The following is a 20,484-nucleotide window of genomic DNA, read 5'->3' on the forward strand; positions in this document are numbered from 1 at the left end:
AGATTAAAATATTTCTAACGATTGTATAGTTGGGAGGTCCTGGATTTAGGTCATATACTTCCTCAAAAAGAGACAATATGAGCTAAGGAGATAGCGTGACCAACTCTTCTCGTTGTTAGCCCTGAAAGTCCTGCATCCCAGGAAAACCTCTCATTCCCGGGCAAACGAGGATGGCCAGCCACCCTTTGAGGAGATACAGTGCATTTCCAACAGTTTGGCTGAATTTATCACAGGTTTCTGACTTATAATATTCAGGAAGTTTAAAAATAAGGCCGTTGGTCTTTTCTGTGAGTATGATTTTAGTGTTGGGACTTTCTCAAGGAAGGAATCTGTGGTCTCCTATAGAGGGCTGGAGAACCAACTAGAGGAGAAAGGGTGTCCACGCTCTCTTTACTTAAAATGTCATTATCTCCTTGCAGTTTTCTTTTTATTGCTCTTGTCATCATTTTAAAGGTATAACAATAAAAAATATATATTACTTTAAATGGAAAAATCTTATAAAACAAGAGCTAAACAGGTGTCAGATCTAAGGGTTTGCACTTAGGTAGTACACTGATTTGAATTAAAGAAACCGGTCACTGCAGGCCAAGTCCATGGGCTTGGGTGTCCATGGCCAACCTTCATAGCCGGGTCCCTGGGCAAGACTCTCTCTCCTGCCTAATCTCACGGCAGAGAGTTAGGACAGACACTTTCTGCTCACCTCTTTCCTTCTCTTGATTTCCATCAATCAGTCAACCCCAATACCCTTCTCACCGATCTTTTACCCACCTTTTATGACCAAAAGTGCAATGAAGGTGCAGCTGAAAATGTGTTCTTGGTTAGTAGGAAGGGGATACAGCATCCTCCAAGATGTGCTCTTCCTTCCAATTTTTTTTTTTTTTTTTTGGCCACGCTGTGCTGCATGTGGGATCTTAGCTCCCCAACCAGGGATCGAACCTCCACCCCCCTCAGTGGGAGTGCGGAGTCTTAACCACTGGACCACGAGGGAAGTCCCTCTTCCTTCCAATTTTAACAATACGTGCTGTATTTTAACTGGTCTGCTTCCTGCGGAATATCTTTCACGCCCAAAACAACCGCCATTAGCATTTTAATTTATTTCCATCTCATCATTTGTTCACCACATATTTTTCAAAACCGAGCTGTGGTCGTATATGTACAGATATGCTTAAATTTTATATCATACTTTTTATACTTAACTGGCTTGTCTTAAGCATTTTCCCATGTTGTAATGTAGTCAGAGGTGCTAACTTTGAAATGTGCTTCTTGTATAGATCTGCAACTATGTGGGACCTGCAAAGGTTATTGTTCAGTTGGTCACAAATGGAAAAAAACATCCACCTGCATGCGCACAGCCTGGTGGGAAAACACTGTGAGGACGGCATCTGCACTGTAACTGCTGGACCCAAGGACATGGTGGTCGGGTAAGTGAGGGTGTGTGATGTTGCGGAAGGGAGGTGCAGATCGAACAGGGCAGCCAGGGAGCAGGCCCTTTTTATTCAGGGTCTTTCCAAGACCCTCCGAGAGCCCCAGAAAATGAAGATTTGAGCTCTCGCTTGGACTCCGAGGACGCCGAAGAGTAAGGCGCCCACTTGTCTGGATTTCCCTGATACAACCCACTTTGTACCTGTGGTCCTGGCCTAATTATTTATAGCACCCTCTTCCACTCTCAAAAGTGGCCCAGTTTGGATGATAAATTATACAGTCACTTGACCTATGAGGCATTTGTGCCACTTTTAGCAATATTTTCCTTCTGGAAATAAGGATAAGGACAAATTAGAAGAAAACTGGCTATAGCAGAAATCAACACTTTATGGATGATTTCATACCTTTGGTGATTCCCTTAATGAACTATTGATTCTCGATTTACAGTGTGAACATGTTGAGCATGAAGTGGATAGGTAAATATTATTTCAGTTCTGTGCTGCTTAGAAAGTGTGCACAGAAATGATAAGACCGATAAGGGCTTAATTTCCAAAATATACAAACAGCTCATTCAACTCAACATCAAAATAACAAACAACCGGATTAAAAAATGGGCAGAGGACCTGATTAGACACTTCTCCAGAGAGGACTTGCAGGTGGCCAACAGGCATATGAAAAGATTCTTGATCTCGCTAATTATCAGGGAAATGCAAATCAAAACCACAATGAGGTACCACCTCACACCTCTCAGAATGGCTGTCATCAAAAAGAACACAAAGAACAAATGTTGGTGAGGATGTGGAGAAAAGGGAACTCTCAAACACTGTTTGTGGGGATGTAAATTGGTACAGCCACTGTGGAAAACAGTATGGAGGTTTCTCAAAAAACTAAAACTAGAACTACCATATGACCCAGCAATTCCAGTCTTGGGTATATATCCAAAAAAACCAAAACGCTAATTCAAAAAGATACATGCACTCCAGTGTTCATAGCAGCATTATTTATAATTGCCAAAATATGGAAGCAACCTAAGTGTCTGTCAACAGATGAATTGATAAAGAAGATGTGGTATATGTATATATATATGATGAAGATGTGTGTATATACATATACACAATAGAATACTACTCAGCCATAAAAAAGAATGAAATTTTGCAGCAACATGGATGGACCTGGAAGGTATTATGCTAAGTGAAGTAAGTCAGACAAAGACAAATACTGTATGGTATCACTCATGTATGGAATCTAAAAAATAAACTAGTAAGTATAACAAAAAGGAAACAGACTCACAGATATAGAGAACAAATGAGTGGGGAGAGAGGGAAGGGGGGAGGGGCAATATAGGAGTAGGGCATTAAGACGTACAAACTACTAGGTATAAAATAAGCTACAAGGATATATTGTACAGCATGCGGAATACAGCCAATATTTTATAATAACTAAAAATAGAGTATAACCTTTAAAAATTTTGAATCACTATATTGTACACCTGTAACATATAATATTGTACAGCAGCCGTACTTCAATTTTTTTTTAAAGTGTGCACAGCCAAGGATTACAAATTTGTTTAGGCATTCATTAGACTGGAAATGTAAATACAAAGAGACATATTCACTTAAGTGTTGGTCAGAGAGGTAAAACAAGCCATTTTTACTGAATGAAGTATTATAGAAATAAATTCAATTCAAAAGAAATTTTTAATTAAATTTGTCTAATTTTCAGGAATATCTTTCAGGGCTTCCTAATACTGGTTTATATAGTTTACGGTAAAATCCCAGTTAATCTAGACTGTTCACTCAAAAGAAAGGAATTGTTTAAATCAACTATAATTAAGCTGATGGTAACATTTCAGGCTTTGAATTCCGATCAGGTTTCAAGTTGGTTGTTATTGGGGAGGTTGAACTTTCACGTTCCTTGGTATTTCTTTGTTTGACTGTTAAAATTTTCAAGTGTGAAAAACCTAGAGAGCTTTCTTTTAAGTCACTAAAATCTGATTCTTTTGATGTCAGAGGAAAAAAAAAACCTCTAGATTGGAGGAAGAAGCCTAAATTGATTTGAAAAATTCAACTATGCTTTAAATGAACTTGTTTCAACATCCTCTTGAAAGGCTGACCTGTTTCCTCTTGTGTGTCACAGTTGGTTCATCGTTTGTTTTGGAATACCCTTACAGTTCCTGACTGACCTATGAGAGCTTTGAAATGCAGGGTAATTGTCAAAGAGTTTCGGCCTAATTGATCACTTAGTGTCTCTGCAGATTTACTCGAGTAGGCTACTGTCAGTACGAAGTGTATATTCTCTTTGGTCCTGTTTAATGTGTGTGATAATCATATCCTTCAGAGGAAATTATACATGAAGTTCCCTACTAACAATATTTGTTATTATAAACATTCCAGTATGTTATCTGTAATTTGGTGTTTCTGTGGTTTGCCTTAGTAGTCTTTGAGGATTTGGGGAGGAACTAATGGTTATTTAATTTGGGACCTACAGCAGGAGTAAAAGTAAATTCCCTGTCTCCAAGGAAAGTGAGGAAATCTGTTACTCTCTTTTAGTGCTGGCGTGAGGGGTTCGGTAGTTGGAAGAATTCATTCATTCAACAGTTTGAGCATCTAAACTTGTAAATGTGATCATCAAGACGTCTGGTCATAGCTCTGTGGGATTTTCTAATACTATGCAGTTTCACCAAGAAATGTAATGAAGAGGATGCCACCTAAGAGTTACAGTAGACTCAGTAGCCTCTCCCATTCAGAGTGCTCTATGAAACCTTGGCACTCCTTTTATAATTTGATTTTTAACTGAGAAACTTTTGCCTACAGTGTTTCCCAAAATGCAGTATTTCCTTCATGATTTCATTTGTCTCTCATTTATTTTTAAGTTTCTAATACCAGAACCTGTTGCATTTTAGTAGAAAGAGTCTCATGCTGGTGGTCTGGAAACCAGAATTCTATTTCCAGTTCTGTCACTCACAACAGTAGGACTGGGGGCAATTTGCATGACTTCTTGGGGACTTTAATTTCTTCCCTTATAAAATCTGAATGTTAGGCTACAGAATCGACCTCCAGGCCCTTTACATCCAAATCCTACACTGAACTAACATTAGCTAATATTATGAAATAACATGTGCCAACTTGCCTCATGTGTATTTACAGGATGTCAATGATTATTCTTATTTAGTTCTAACTTGTAGGTAAGAATAGCATATAGAGAAATTTAGGAAGATAGCCAGAGTTATTCCTTAGACTTGTCAATACTAGAAACAGAACCATGATAAGCAGTTTTCAATACAGTTTAGGTTAAGAGTATAGATTCATAATCAGGGCATCAATCCAACACATCAAAAAAGATATATGGAGGGACTTCCCTGGTGGTCCAGTGGTTAAGACGCTGCACTCCCAATGCAGGGGCCAAGCGTTCAATCCCTGGTTGGGGAACTAAGATGGTGCATGCTGGACTTGGCGTGGCCAAAAAAAAAAAAAAAGGTATATGGAAAATGACACTGAGAAGATAAATAACTTCTAAATTATCAAAACCAAAAGAATGACCTTTCTTTGGAGTGTTTCTCTTCACTTTACTCTCAGCATGAGTTCTCAGTAAAATTTAATTTCTATTTTCAAAGGTATTTTGTTATCTATATTAAACTATTCATGTTTTAGATAACTAAGTCATGATTGTAAGTTTGATTGGTTTAATTTGGGGGGGTTGTCCTTTTAGCTTCTTTTAGTTAGCTTTAGTTTTGACTTTTTATTTCCTACTCACTTATTTAGTTAGTCCTTAGTGCCTGTCCTCATAAAAATAATCTTTGTTTGGTGTTTTATTTTCTATCCTGAATATCAGCAGTTTGTTTCAACAGCATTTTAGTTCTCTGAAATTTGCATTCAATGGAAACTGTTACTTGACTTTGCTTTAAGCCACCTTCCTCACCAACAATCACCACACCCTCTGCTTGCTTCCTGGCAGCCCTGATTTAGAGAGATGTGAAGTTTTTCTTTTTTTTAAACTAATATTTCCAGCATATACCAATGGTAAGCACTCGAAGTAGATATATAAATATAAAAATGCAAAACAGAAACAAGTCTTCCCTCAATGAACTAATACAGACTATTAAACTGCTATTTTTGTAGATCCATAAACAGCTACTGGCAGTTTCATATGGTTCAACCTTAATGCCCAGAAAAGGAGCTGTTTGGAGAAAATGGACAAGGTCTGGACTGAGATTGGAAGTATCCAACTTCCAAACCTAGGGTGTGTATTGTGAGTCAAGGGCTGCTTTTAAATCTCAGGCCAGCCGTGAAGTCAATATTTGAGTCTGGAGAGGAAGAAAGGCCAGATGGAGGAGGCACTTCAGAATCCCAAGCCAAGGACCTGGGGATCTGAACCTAGCCAAGGGCAGAGGCAGTTCCCAGACGAGCATAATGATGGCAGCACCTGGCACGGTGTGTAGGGTTTCAAACCTGGCCGCTAATTAAAGTCACCTTTGGTCACTTTGTAAAAATACTGATGCCAGGCCCTACTTCCAGAGATTCTGATCTCATTGGCCTGTCTCGTCGTGCAGAGCAGTGGTTCACGAACTTGAGGGGCCATCAGAATCACCTGGAGGGCTTGTTGAAACGCGGGTGGCTGAGCGCCACCTGCAGAGTTTCTGATTCAGTAGGTCTGGGATAAGGCCCAAGAATTTGCATTTTAATAAATTCTTGGGTGATGCTGATGCTGCTGGTCTGGAGAGTGTACTTTGAAAACCACTGATGTGTAAGAATACGGCATTTAGAGTAAGAAACAGGACTGTAGTACCAGTCCCGCTACTAACCCATTATTAACTGTGATAACCTTTCTTTCTAAAAATTTTTGAAATTAATTTAAATACTGTAACATTCACCCTTTAAAGTACACAGTTCTATGAGTTTTGATAAATACTCATATAATCACCACAATTAAGGTGTAGAATAGTTTCATTCCCTCCCCCCACCCCCATCCTGAAAATCCCTGTGTGACCCTTTGGAGTCAGGTTCCCCCCCAACTCTAGGCCATGGCAACCTCTGATCTGTTCTACCCCCGTAGTTTTGCCTTTTCCAGAATGATATGCAAATGCAATCATACAATATGTAGCCTTTTTGGGTCTGGCTTGTTTCACTTAGCATAATGTATTTCAGATTCCTCCAGATTGCTGAGTCTGTCAGTAGTTTATTCCTTTTAGTTAATAAGTAGTGTTGCACTGTTGCATTGTGTTGATATATCACAGTTTATCCACCTGTTGAAGGACATTTGGTTTGTTTCCAGTTTTTCAGAACAAAGCCACCTTTTGTGTGAATATAAGTTTTCATTTTTCTTGGCTTGGGTAAATACTGAGGAGTGGAATTGTAGGGATGTGTGCTAAGAGTACGTTTATCTTGATAAGAAACTGCCAAATAGTTGGACTTCCCTGGTGGTCCAGTGGTTAAGACTCTGGGCTTGCACTGCAGGGGGCCACGGGTTCGATCCTTGGTCAGGGAAGTTCCACATGCTGCGTGTTGTGGCCAAAAAAAAAAAAAAGAGACTGCCAAGTTGTTTTCCAAAGTGGCTGCACCATTTTGCATTCTCATATGTTAACATTTATAATCCTTGTTTTTTTCTGTTTTTTATGCTAATAATGTCTGCTCTCATTTTTCTTTTGCATTTTATTATAGAAATTTCCAAACATATACAAAAGTAGAAAGAATAGCATAATGAGCCTTCCTTGTACCCGTCACCCACCTTCAACAATTAATTATTACGTGGCCAGTCTTGATTTAAATATACTTCTACCTAGGTAACTTTGTTATTGATATCTGATTTAGTTCCATTGTGGTAAGAGAATATTTGGTATCATTTGATTCCTTTTAAATGTATTGAGGCTTGTTTTATGGAGGGAATATGGTCTGTCTTGGTAAATGTTCCTGGTGCACTTAAAAAAGAATGTTTAGTCTGATCAGGTTGAACGCATGTTCTGTAAATGTCAGTTGGGTCAGGTTGTTTGTTCAAAGCTTTTGTCTCCTTACTAATTTTCTCTCTACTTGTTCTATTAATTATTGAGAGAAGAGTATTGAAATCTGACAATATTCGTAAATACATCTATTTCTCTTTTCAGTTCTGTAAGATTTTGCTTCTTGTATTGTGAAGCTCTTTTATTAGATGCATAAAAATTTAGGATTCTTGTGTCCTCTTAATTAATTGATCCCTTTATCATTATGAAATGACCTTCTTTTTTATTCCTGGTAATATTCTTTGCTCTGGAGTTTACCTTGACTGAAACTAATATAGTTACTTCAGCTTTCTTTTGAATAATGTTAGCTTGGAACATTTTTTTTCCCCATCCTCTTAGTTTTAACCTTTTTGTGTGTTTATATTCAAAGTAAATATGCACTGCATATAGTTGGGTCTTACTTTGTATTCCGTCTCACATACTCTGTCTTTTAGTGGGGTGTTTAGGTGATTTTTATTTAATATGATTACTGTTATGGCTGTGTTTAAATCTGCCATCTTGCTGTTTGTTTTCTGCTTGTCCTATCTATTCTTCGTTCCCCCTTTTCCTCTTTTTCTGCCTTCTTTTAGATTAATTGATTATTTGTTATTTCATTTATCTCCTTTTAGATTTATACCTCTTTGTATTTTTTAGCCATTATTTTAGGTTTATACTATACATCTTTAACTTGTCATAGTCTACCTTCAAGTAGCATTATACCTCTTTATGTATAGCATGTTAACAGTATATTTTCATTTCCCCTCTCTTGACCTTTATGCTTTTATGTCATATATTTTACATCTGCATATGTTGTAAATCCCACCATATATTGTTTTTTATTTTTGCTTTAAATCGTCAATTATCTTTTAAATAAGGGAGAAAAAGTATTTTATACTTAGCCATGTGTTGACTTCCTTTAATTTGTCTTAGACCACTGGTGTGCTGCTGATAAATTCTTTCAGTTGTTGTACATCTTAAAGTCTTTATTTTGTTTTTGTTTTTCAAAGATATTTTTGAGGAGTATAGAAATACAGGTTGAAAGGGTTTTTCTTTCATGTCCTTAAAATATGCTGCTTCACTGTCTTCTGGCTTGCCTTGTTTCCAAAAAGAAGTCTCCTGTCATTCTTATCTTTATTCCTCTGTACATAGTGTGTCAGTTTTTTTCTGTATCAGCTTTTCAGATTTTCTCTTCGTCACTAGTTTTCAGCAGTTTGATTATGATAAGCTTTAGTGTTGTATTCTTCATGTTTCTTGTGCTTTGTGGTTCATTGAGATTCTTGGATTCTGGGTTTATAGTTTTTATTAAATTTTAAAACTTTTCGGCCATTATTTTTTAAATATTTTTTCCATCCACTCCTCTCTTTTCTCTTCTGAAACATCAGCCTCATGTATATTTGGCCGTTTGTTCACTAATCTTTTTATCTGTACTGTCTAATATGTTCTTAATCCCATCTGGTGTGTTTTTCTTCCCAGACGTTGTAGTTTTCATCTCTATGGGTTTTTTGCGGGGGAGGGGGGTCTTTTTTATATCTTCCATGCCTCTCCTTCACATACTAATGCTTTCTTCTCGATCATATGGAGTATATCTCTCATAGCTTTTCCGTGTACTTAGCTACAAATTCTGTTTTCTGTCTCATTTCATTTCTGTATCTGTTTCTACTGAATGATTTTTATCCTCATTATGAGTTATATTTTCCTGTTTCTTTGTATGCCTGGTAATTTTTGATTGGATGGTAGACATTTTGAAGTTTGGATTATGGGTAGTTGGATTTTTTATTTTCTATGCTTCTAAATATTTTTGAGCATTGGGATGAAGTTAAATTTGGGAATAGCTTGATCCTTTCTAGACTTACTTTTTTTTTTTTTTAAACATCTTTATTGAAGTATAATTGCCTTACAATGGTGTGTTAGCTTCTACTTTATAACAAAGTGAATCAGTTATACATATACAATATGTTCCCATATCTCTTCCCTCTTGCATCTCCCTCCCTCCCACCCTCCCCATCCCACCCCTCTAGGTCGTCACAAAGCACCGAGCTGATCTCCCTGTGCTATGCGGCTGCTTCCCACTAGCTATCTATTTTACATTTGGTAGTGTATATATGTCCATGACACTCTCTCACCCTGTCACATCTCACCCCACCCCCTCCCCGTATCCTCGAGTCCATTCTCTAGTAGGTCTGTGTCTTTATTCCCGTCTTGCCACGAGGTTCTTCATGGCCTTTTTTTTTTTTTTTTTTCCCTTAGATTCCGTATATATGTGTTAGCATACTGTATTTGTTTTTCTCTTTCTGACTTACTTCACTCTGTATGACAGACTCTAACTCCATCCACCTCATTACAAATACCTCCATTTCATTTCTTTTTATGGCTGAGTAATATTCCATTGTTTATATGTGCCACATCTTTATCCATTCATCTGTCGATGGACATTTAGGTTGCTTCCATGTCCTGGCTATTGTAAATAGAGCTGCAGTGAACATTTTGGTACATGACTCTTTTTGAACTATGGTTTTCTCAGGGTATATGCCCAGTAGTGGGATTGCTGGGTCGTATGGTAGTTCTATTTGTAGTTTTTTAAGGAACCTCCATACTGTTCTCCATAGTGGCTGTATCAATTTACATTCCCACCAACAGTGCAAGAGTGTTCCCTTTCCTCCACACCCTCTCCAGCATTTATTGTTTCTAGATTTTTTGATGATGGCCATTCTGACTGGTGTGAGATGATATCTCATTGTAGTTTTGATTTGCATTTCTCTAATGATTAATGATGTTGAGCATTCTTTCATGTGTCTAGACTTACTTTTAAGCCTTTTTAGGGAGACCAGAGCAGCCTTTAGTCTAGGGTTAACTTGATGCCATTACAAAGGCAATACCTTTCTGACTGTACACCCTAATAGTTCGTGTATCACAAGATTTCTTGAACTATTCTAGCCGTGTGTGTGCTCCAGGGACTGTTTTGCCTGTGCTTCTGATTGTTCTTCTCCCAGCCTTGGGTCATTTCCTCACACACATGCTCTGAGTGTCTCTCGGTATGTGGTTCTTTCTTCTCTGGTATCGGCCTGTGAATTCTACCCTTGTTGACCTCCTTTGTCTCCTAAACTCAGGGAGATCAGCAGGCCCTGTTTGGGTTCCCCCTTCCTTACTGCAGCCTGGAAGCTCTCTCTAGATATTAAGGCAGCATAATTTTAGGATTCACCTTATTTGTTTTCCTTTCCTTAAGGCTCACTGTCCTATGCCACCTATTGTCCAGTGTCTGAAAACTATTTTTTCATATGTTTTTTGTTGTTTAAAATGCGAGGTTCAATCGGTCTGTGTTGCTCTATCATTACCTAAGGTGGAAGACTGACTTCTGTATTGTTTCATTTATTTCCAGAGTAAATCCATTATTCACATAATGAAAAATACAGATGATGACTTTTCACAGAGATTAAATTAGATAATATACATGAAAAGCACTTTCTAGGTGGTAAAGTGCTGCACACGTGTTTATCATTGCTGTTACCTAGAAGATCAGCCTCGTTTTCCTGTAGTTATGGGTGTCTGTATAGGAGTAAAGCCTAAAAGGCCAAAATATGGAGGTGTTGTTTCTGAAAATCCCCGTGTGCCTCCATGCATATCAATGTGTCATATTGCGTGTTTTTCTGTGCTGGATTAATTCATGCATTTATTTATCCAGTAGACATTTATTAAGCACCCAGGTCTCTAGTCACTGGATATCTCTGCTCTCAAGGGGCTTATATTCTGTATTTTCTTTTCGGTGTCTGTCTCAGCTGTCCTACTTTTTTTCATCACTGTCTGTACACCTGTATCATTTCATCTCTGGGCCCCTGTATGAGTGCTCATCTCATTCTGCCTTCACCTCCTATGTTTTCTTTCCCTAGTTTATCTAGTCTTCCAACATTATCTTATTCTTTATTTCATTTGATCCAGTTATAATATTTTTATCTTTCCTCTAATATTCCTGCTAATATTTTTTTTTCTTTCTGAGTAAAAGCCAGAGGAAAAGAAGAGTCCTTACAAAAGCTTACAAGGCTTTAAAAGAACTGTGCCCCACTTATCTCTTTGAACTCCTTACTCACTACTGACCCCTTGTTCATCTCACTCCAGCCACACTGGCCTGTTTGCCATTGTTGTCTTGTGGACACCAGGCATGATCCTACCTCAGGGTCTTTGTACTTGCTGTTCCTTCCACCTCAAATGTTCTTTTTCCATATATCCATGTCTCAACCCCTACTTCCTTCAAGTCTTTGTTCAGTTGACATCTTTTCAATGAGGCCCTGTCTGGCCTCTTCCTATTTTTAAGTGTCGTGCCTTCTACTACTGCCTTTCCTCTTCCCCATTCCTACTTTATTTTTCTTGGTAACACTTTTTACCTTTTAAATTATAAAATTTACTTGTTTGTTTCCTCTCTATTGTTGCACTAGCATATAAACTCCATGAATGTAGGGATTCCTTTACTGTTGACAGAAGCACCCAGGACACTGCCTGGTACTAAGGAGCAAAATAAATATTTGTTGAACGAATGAGTCTCCTTGGTAAAGTGCTTTTTTGTTTGTTTGTTGTATTACATTTATTGAATACACGTCTTTGTTTCATGTACTTGATTTTAAAAAATGAATGGCTGGAGCATTTTATATATTTAAAAATTGCTTTAATTAGCATATTAACATATTTTGTTTTATGGATATGTAGGCTTCACAATATAAAAGGTTCTCCATCCCTGATTGAAGGTATACCTCAAGACTGAGTACATGTAGAGTTGGACATTCTAGTGGTCATAAATAATTCCAACCTTAGAGATAGCCCAGGAGGAGATGGGATTCCTGGTAGACTTTAAATCCCATCTAGAAACCCAGGGATGAGCCAAAAGAAAAAAAATCTCCGAAATATAGTATCTTGCGTATTCTTTTTTTTTTTTTTTTTTTTTTTTTTTTAAACAGTGTCCCTGTTTTTTTTTTTTTTTAATTAATTTATTTATTTATTTTTATTTATTTATGGCTGTGTTGGGTCTTCGTTTCTGTGCCAGGGCTTTCTCCAGTTGCGGCAAGCGGGGGCCACTCCTCGTCGCGGTGCGCGGGCCTCTCACTATCGCGGCCTCTCTTGTTGCGGAGCACAGGCTCCAGACGCGCAGGCTCAGCAATTGCGGCTCACGGGCCCAGCCGCTCCGTGGCACATGGGACCCTCCCAGACCAGGGCTCGAACCCGTGTCCCCTGCATTGGCAGGCAGACTCTCAACCACTGCGCCACCAGGGAAGCCCCAATTTTGCGTATTCTTTTTTAAAAAGTTAGAAAAGTTAGTATATTTGGAATTAAAATTTCTTTTTATACAACTCTCCTAGAAAAATACTTTAAAATGAGTCTAGGTAAGACTTTCTTATTAAGATATGTATACCCCACTCCCTATTCATAATTTGCAAGTCTAATAAGCTTTGAAAACGAAAAGATTTTTCTAAGTTTACCACAGACTGATTTGGTGGCAAAACCCAGCCTGACATGATGTGCAGCTGGTTACGGTCTTTATTATTCCATTTGGTGAGTCTGCTTTGTATGTTTCACTGCAGAAATAGTCACGTGTTTGAGGGCCAGTGATTGAGGGCCTGTGCATTTTTTCTCAGTCCACTTAGCTAAGGTAAAACCGGACTCTCTGGTCACTGACTGCCTAATTCTGGTTGTTGCTGTTACTGTTTTTTCTCCAGCTTTGCAAACCTGGGTATACTTCATGTGACAAAGAAAAAAGTATTTGAAACACTGGAAGCACGAATGACAGATGCATGTATAAGGGGCTATAATCCCGGACTTCTGGTGCATCCTGATCTTGCCTATTTACAAGCAGAAGGGGGAGGAGACCGGCAGCTCACAGGTGAGTATCGCTCTCCCAGCCTTGCTCCTTTGAGAGCTCTGGCTCTCCTTGTCCTGTGTGTAGGCCATGCGCTCATCTTATGCCCCAGGTTTCTCCTTCTCCTGGTCTGTACCCCAAGCTGCTCTCACCCTTTCCCTGCTCAGAAACCTTTGATGGCATCCTGCTACTTCTAGAATAAAATCTGTACCTCAGTAGCCTGGCATACAAAGCCGGGCCTCAGCCCCCTTTCCAGCTTTATCTGAGGTCCCACCTGTACCCACCTCTCCCCATCACTGCCCCCTGAACACTGATGCATACTCATACCTTTCTATGTGTCTTCCTCTACCAAAAACACCCCACCCTTCCCTTCTCAACCTGTCAGAACTAATTGAGAATTCAAAACATGGTTCAAAGAACACCTGCTCTCTTATACCTCCCCCAGCTCACCTTATTATAAGGAATCTTTCTTTCTTTGGGCTCTTCAGGCACATTGTAAGCTATCCTCTTTATCATAAAAATGCTATGATTTTATGTTTTCCTGCCTTCACTTATATTTTTTTCTTTCAACCCTAATCCTTGTTCCACCACATATGCCATTTCTGCTTTTATGTGTTGTCCTTTCGTCTGGGCATCCTGTCACCAGCTCATCATACTCAGGCAGTCCAAAGACAATCATTTTCCCATTAGACGTGTTCTGTCTTCTGATATTCATCCTCAAAACCTTCACATCATCTTTGAGTCCTCCTTCTCACCTCTGCTGCATCTCCAGTTCGTGGTCCAGCGATTCTGTGCTCTCTGGGGTTCCCCTCCTCACTCCATTTTCTGATGCTCTGTCTCTGTCCCTCCCCACTTCTAATTTAGTTTACACCCTATGGCCAGATGGATCTTACTGAAGCCTACAGGTCACCACTACTCAGTGTCTCCCTGTTGCGTCCAGAATCCAAATTCCATACCCTGGCATTTTAGGCCTCCCAAGAGCTGGCCCCAATCTGCATTTCCAACTTTGTTTCCCACTACACCCCTTTTTGTTAAACCGAACTACACCATAGAAGCACCACAATTTCTCACTTTCTCTCTTTGGCACAGTCTTTCCATTCCTGCTCTTTCCTCTTCCTGGGATGCCTTTTTTCATTCTCCTCCTAAGTTCAAGTTCTGCCATCCTTTCGAGATTTAGAGCAATGCCTCTTCTGCTCCAAAGCCTCTGGATTCTCCCCTCCTTTGAAGTTTCATATCACTTCAACTGTAGCTCTTTTATAGTACTTATCACTTGAATTATCACCTCTTATGATATTATAAGTTACGTACGATTATGCCCATCAGCATGAAAGCTCCATCAGGAGGGAAGGAGCCAAGTGCAGTGGAGTCATTCGGCTCCTTCAAAGCACTTTTTGAGTTGTACTTGCGTAGTGCCAGGTGCTGTGCCGGGCACTGTGGGATGAATACAGTCCCTGCGCTCAGAGAGCTGTTGGAATACTTAATTTTCACATTCCTCCACACAGCTGAGGCATAGTCAGGCTACTGCATTGCATTCCATCACATCCTTTGTGTCTTGCGACAGGGCAGGGGAAGATAGGAGAGAGGCAGTTTGACACATGCAGGACAGTTTTTACTGTGATCCAGAGAAAATGCAGGCCTTTTTTTGATGCCTTTACATTTGGATGACATACATAGATAATTCTTAAAATTGTATTAGCAATATGAAGAATTTCAAAAGAAAAAAAATAGACTTTTATTTTAAGTTGATGTTCTTTATTTGGGCTTTATAAAAGCATCCTATCTAAAACGTTCACGCTTTACTCTTTCCCTGGGCATGAATACCCTATGTTGTCTGGTCCTAGATCGGGAAAAGGAGATCATCCGCCAGGCAGCTCTTCAGCAGACAAAGGAGATGGACCTCAGCGTGGTGCGGCTTATGTTTACAGCTTTCCTTCCAGACAGCACCGGCAGCTTCACGAGGCGCCTGGAACCCGTGGTATCGGACGCCATCTACGATAGCAGTGAGTACCTGACTTCTGACAGGAGGCAGCTTGCTGTAAAGTCAAGAACAGACTTCCAGCCTGGCCCCGGCAGTTACTGACTAGCTCTGATTCCTGGGGCAAGTAACTTAATCACTTGGAGCCTCACATTTATCATCTTACAAAATGAGGACACTGAAATTTAGCTTAAAATTTGATGTCGAGATTAAAAGTGAAATATTGTGAGGTGCTCAATAAATCTTCCTCAGATCATCGTTGTAGTCTTCTACGTGCAATGCCAAATCTCTTATTATTTATGAATTCCTTACTATGAGGATATATTGTTGGTGCTCTTAGATGAGAAAAGTATCTCAATTGGGGCTCTCAAGAGAAGTAAATAAAAGACAACTCTTATTCTTATCCATTTTCATTCTTGCATGTTATACCTTTATCAAGTTAGGAACTTCAGGTTAACTAAGTGAGCAGTACAGATGTTTCGTAGCTTCAAAATTCTATTTCAGTCTATAGTTCCTGGAGTTTTTGAAAGAGTTTTACAGTGGTCTTCAGCATTTACCATGCTAATTTCTTATTTGGTATGCATGGGATTTATTAAACAGATATTTCCAAAAAGTCTACAAGGGCAGTATTTAGGCTCCTTGAAAGGTTACAGAGTTTGGTCTAAGTAGAAAACGCCATGCCCCAAGTACAACAACTAACTGATTTCTCTAATTTAAACATGTTTGAAGGGAAGTGAAAGCTTTATAAACTGATGTAGACTCGTATACCAAAGATCACTTTAAAATGCAGCTGTTGGAGCCAAAAAAAAAAAAGGAAGCCTTATACTATTACCACACAAAACTTTTACCCCTTAACCACACAGAATTCTAATTTCGTTTGGGGAAAAGAAATATAACATCTTCATTTTTCTTTTCTGTAGAATAAAAATTAATAAATAGTTTTAGAAAACTCTGCTTTTCCTAAATTTCTAGGACTCTTGTAAATGGTATATCAGTATCATGGACATAAGTTCGGGGTTAAAGTCTTGACCTTATTGAAATTCCACACATCCATTAGCTTGGAACTTCCTGAAACATCAGAAAATTTCTTTCTCTTTGTCTATTAATCTCTCTTACTGTGTTAGTGGGAGAAACAAATACTGCTCCTTTGTGTCTCATCTATTTTGGTGATAATGAATGAGCCATGCCCAAGAAGTGCTCTGAGGGTTTCAGAAGGCAATTTTGTTTTATTTATATCCTTGTTAAAGCAGGATGAGTGAAAGCATCTATTTAAACTTTCTTTTGGTTAATGTATGCTTTGGTTAAGGTCCCTCATAGGAGGTTAGCCTGTGAAGCTGAGGATAAATCATGAAGTTTGTTGTTTTTCTCCTGTGGACAGAAGCCCCCAATGCCTCCAACTTGAAAATAGTAAGGATGGACAGGACAGCTGGATGCGTAACTGGAGGGGAAGAGATTTATCTTCTCTGTGACAAGGTTCAGAAAGGTAAATATATGCTCTGATCTCCAGATGTGAAGTATAATTCTGAGTGTGTTTGTAAGTCACTTTTTGTCAGTGGGCGCAGTAATATCCCTCCTTGCCATAGAACTCCTTTTAAAAATTTATACATTTCATCTCTTCCAAATTTAAGTTGTCCATGTTATTTTGTTAACCCAACTAATTCATTTTAAAATTTTCAACGGAAGTAAAGATAAATAAGAAAACAGTGATCATTGGAATCAGTGATGTTTCAGGGTTTTTATACTTTAAATTTTGGTATCTGAACTTTAAATAAATGAGTAATAGCCCATGCTTCACACACACACACACACACAGAATAAATGTTTTACATAGTGTAAAATTGTTTATTTTGTTTATCTTACCATGCTTCATTGCAACACTGAGAGAGCTTCTCTGGATGTCTTCACATGACACTATGATGTCATTTAAGAAAAAGAAAGAGAATAAGGACTATAGGGAAATTCTCAGAGCATATTTCTCTCATAATTTTCACTTTCAGAAAGGTTCTTGGCATTTAGCTCTCATTAAATATAGCGCAAGATTGATAAGACAGCAAAAGCTGAAAGAGATTGTGTTATTTTCTCAAGCTTCACTCATTTTTTAAATAAAATGATAGAAGGTATAGTATAATAAAGATACACTCACTTCCACGATGGCAGCAGCAGGGCTCGTGGCAAGAATCACGGCTTGCACGCGGCCCTGGGCAGTCTCGTCTTTCTGCAGCTTGTAGACCCTCAGGCGTAGGAGCTGTTTAAAGCACACAGCCTTGAGAGAGTAAGGTGTTCTTGAGACCACCTGTACCAGATCCGTGACTGAACCCAGCGAAGACCTCTATATAAACGTTCAAGATTCTGGCAGCGCATGGGAAGACCTACTCTTTCAGCCACGGGCTGCTGGAGATAGCCTCGTAGACAGAGTGCTCCCAAGTCAGCCTGTTCTAGCTGATCAGCTACTGTAGACCCTCGTAATCTGACTTCATAACGGAGACCGCCACATTCACTGCTGTGCGGCTGACAGGGTGTTGGTGCTCTGGCCGGGTGTCAGGCCTGAGCCTCTGAGGTGGGAGAGCTGAGTCCAGCACATTGGACCACCAGAGACCTCCCAGCCTCATGTAATATCAATCGGCGAGAGCTCTCCCAGAGACCTCTGTCTCACCCTAAGACACAGCTCCACTCAACGACCAGCAAGCTCCAGTGCTGGATGCCCAGTGCCAATCAACTAGCAAGAAAGGAACACAACACCACCCTTTAGCAGAGAGGCTGCCTGAAATCATACTAAGTTCACAGACACCCCAAAACACACCACTAGACGTGGTCCTGCCCACCAGAAAGACAAGATCGAGCCCCATCCACCAGAACACAGGCACCAGTCCCCTCCACCAGGAAGCCTACGCAAGCCACTGAACCAACCTCACCCACTGGGGGCAGACATCAAAAACTACGGGAACTACGAACCTGCAGCCTGCAAAAAAGGACACCCCAAACACAGTAAGTTAAACAAAATGAGAAGACAGAGAAATATGCAGCAGATCAAGGAGCAAGGTAAAAACCCACCAGACCAAACAAATGAAGAGGAAATAGGCAGTCTACCTGAAAAAGAATTCAGAGTAATGATAGTAAAAATGATCCAAAATCTTGGAAATAGAATAGAGAAAATAAAAGAAACGTTTAACAAGGACCTAGAAGAACTAAAGAGCAAACTAACAATGATGAACAACACAGTAAATGAAATTTAAAATTCGCTAGAAGGAATCAGTAACAGAATAACTGAGGCAGAAGAACAGATGAGTGACCTGGAAGATAAAATAGTGGAAATAACTACTGCAGAGCAGAATAAAGAAAAAAGAATGAAAAGAATTGAGGACAGCCTCAGAGACCTCTGGGACAACATTAAACGCACCAACATTCGAATTACAGGAGTTGCAGAAGAAGAAGAGAAAAAGAAAGGGACTGAGAAAATATTTGAAGAGATTATAGTTGAAAACTTCCCTAACATGGGAAAGAAAATAGCCACGCAAGTCCAGGAAGCAGAGAGTCCCATACAGGATAAATCCAAGGAGAAACATGCCAAGACACATATTAAACAAACTGTCAAAAATTAAATACAAAGAAAAAATATTAAAAGCAGCAAGGGAAAAGCAACAAATAACATACAAGGGAATCCCCATAAGGTTAACAGCTGATCTTCCAGCAGAAACTTTGCAAGCCAGAAGGGGTGGCAGGACATACTTAAAGTGATGAAAGGGAAAAACTTACAACCAAGATTACTCTACCCAGCAAGGATCTCATTCAGATTCAGTGGAGACATTAAAACCTTTACAGACAAGCAAAAGCTAAGAGAATTCAGCACCACCAAACCAGCTTTACAACAAATGCTAAAGGAACTTCTCTAGGCAGGAAACACAAGAAAAGGAAAAGAGCTACAAAAACAATTTAGAAAATGGTAATAGGAACATACATATTGATAATTACTTTAAATGTGAATGGATTAAATGCTCCAACCAAAAGACACAGGCTCGCTAAATGGATACAAAAACAAGACCCATATATATGCTGTCTACAAGAGACCCCCTTCAGACCTAGGGACACATACAGACTGAAAGTGAGGGGATGGAAAAAGATATGCAAATGGAAATCAAAACAAAGCTGGAGTAGCAGTTCTCATATCAGACAAAATAGACTTTAAAATAAAGACTATTACAAGAGACAAAGAAGGGAACTACATAATGATCAATCCAAAAAGAATATATAACAGTTGTAAATATTTATGCACCCAACATAGGAGCACCTCAATAACATAAGGCAAATGCTGACACCCATAAAAGGGGAAATCGGCAGTAACACAATAATGGTCAGGGACTTTAACACCCCACTTTCAGCAATGGACAGATCATCCAAAATGAAAATAAACAAACACAAGCTTTAAATGACACATTAAACAAGATGGACTTAATTGATATTTATAGGACATTCCATCCAAAAACAACAGAATACACTTTCTTCTCAAGTGCTCATGGAACAGTCTCCAGGATAGATCATATCTTGGGTCACAAATCAAGCCTTGGTAAATTTAAGAAATTTGAAATCGTATCAAGTATCTTTTCCAACCACAACGCTATGAGACTAGATATCAATTACAGGAAGAAAATCTCTAAAACACATGGAGGCTAAACAATACTAAATAACCAAGAGATTACTGAAGAAACCAAAGAGGAAATCAGAAAATACCTAGAAACAAATGACAATGAAAACACGACGACCCAAAACCTATGGGATGCAGCAAAAGCAGTTCTAAGAGGGAAGTTTATAGCAATACAATCCTACCTCAAGAAACAAGAAACATCTCAAATAAACAACCTAACCTGACACATAAAGCAATTAGAGAAAGAAGAACAGAAAAAACACAAAGTTAGCAGAGGGAAAGAAATCATAAAGATCAGATCAGAAATAAATGAAAAAGAAATGAAGGAAACAATAGCAAAGATCTATAAAACTAAAAGCTGGTTCTTTGGGACAATAAACAAAATTGATAAACCATTAGCCAGACTCATCAAGAAAAAAAGGGAGAAGACTCAAATCAATAAAATTAGAAATGAAAAAGGAGAAGTAACAACGGACACTGCAGAAATACAAACGATCATGAGAGATTACTACAAGCAACTATATGCCAATAAAATGGACAACCTGGAAGAAATGGACAAATTCTTAGAAAAGCACAACCTTCCGAGACTGAACCAGGAAGAAATAGAAAATATAAACAGACCAATCACAAGCACTGAA

General features: G+C 38.9%; 1 protein-coding gene across 1 annotated transcript in view; it reads left to right on the forward strand.

Annotated features, from left to right (window-relative positions):
• NFKB1 (nuclear factor kappa B subunit 1) overlaps positions 1–20,484 on the forward strand; it is a 123,994-nt gene that overhangs the window by 65,129 nt on the left and 38,381 nt on the right. The window contains 5 exon segments of the mRNA XM_036852524.1: positions 1,272–1,325; positions 1,327–1,421; positions 13,093–13,256; positions 15,074–15,232; positions 16,586–16,690. Of these exon segments, the coding sequence (XP_036708419.1) occupies positions 1,272–1,325; positions 1,327–1,421; positions 13,093–13,256; positions 15,074–15,232; positions 16,586–16,690 (577 nt within the window).

Source organism: Balaenoptera musculus, chromosome 5 (assembly GCF_009873245.2).
Source record: "Balaenoptera musculus isolate JJ_BM4_2016_0621 chromosome 5, mBalMus1.pri.v3, whole genome shotgun sequence".
Lineage (NCBI taxonomy): Eukaryota > Metazoa > Chordata > Mammalia > Artiodactyla > Balaenopteridae > Balaenoptera > Balaenoptera musculus.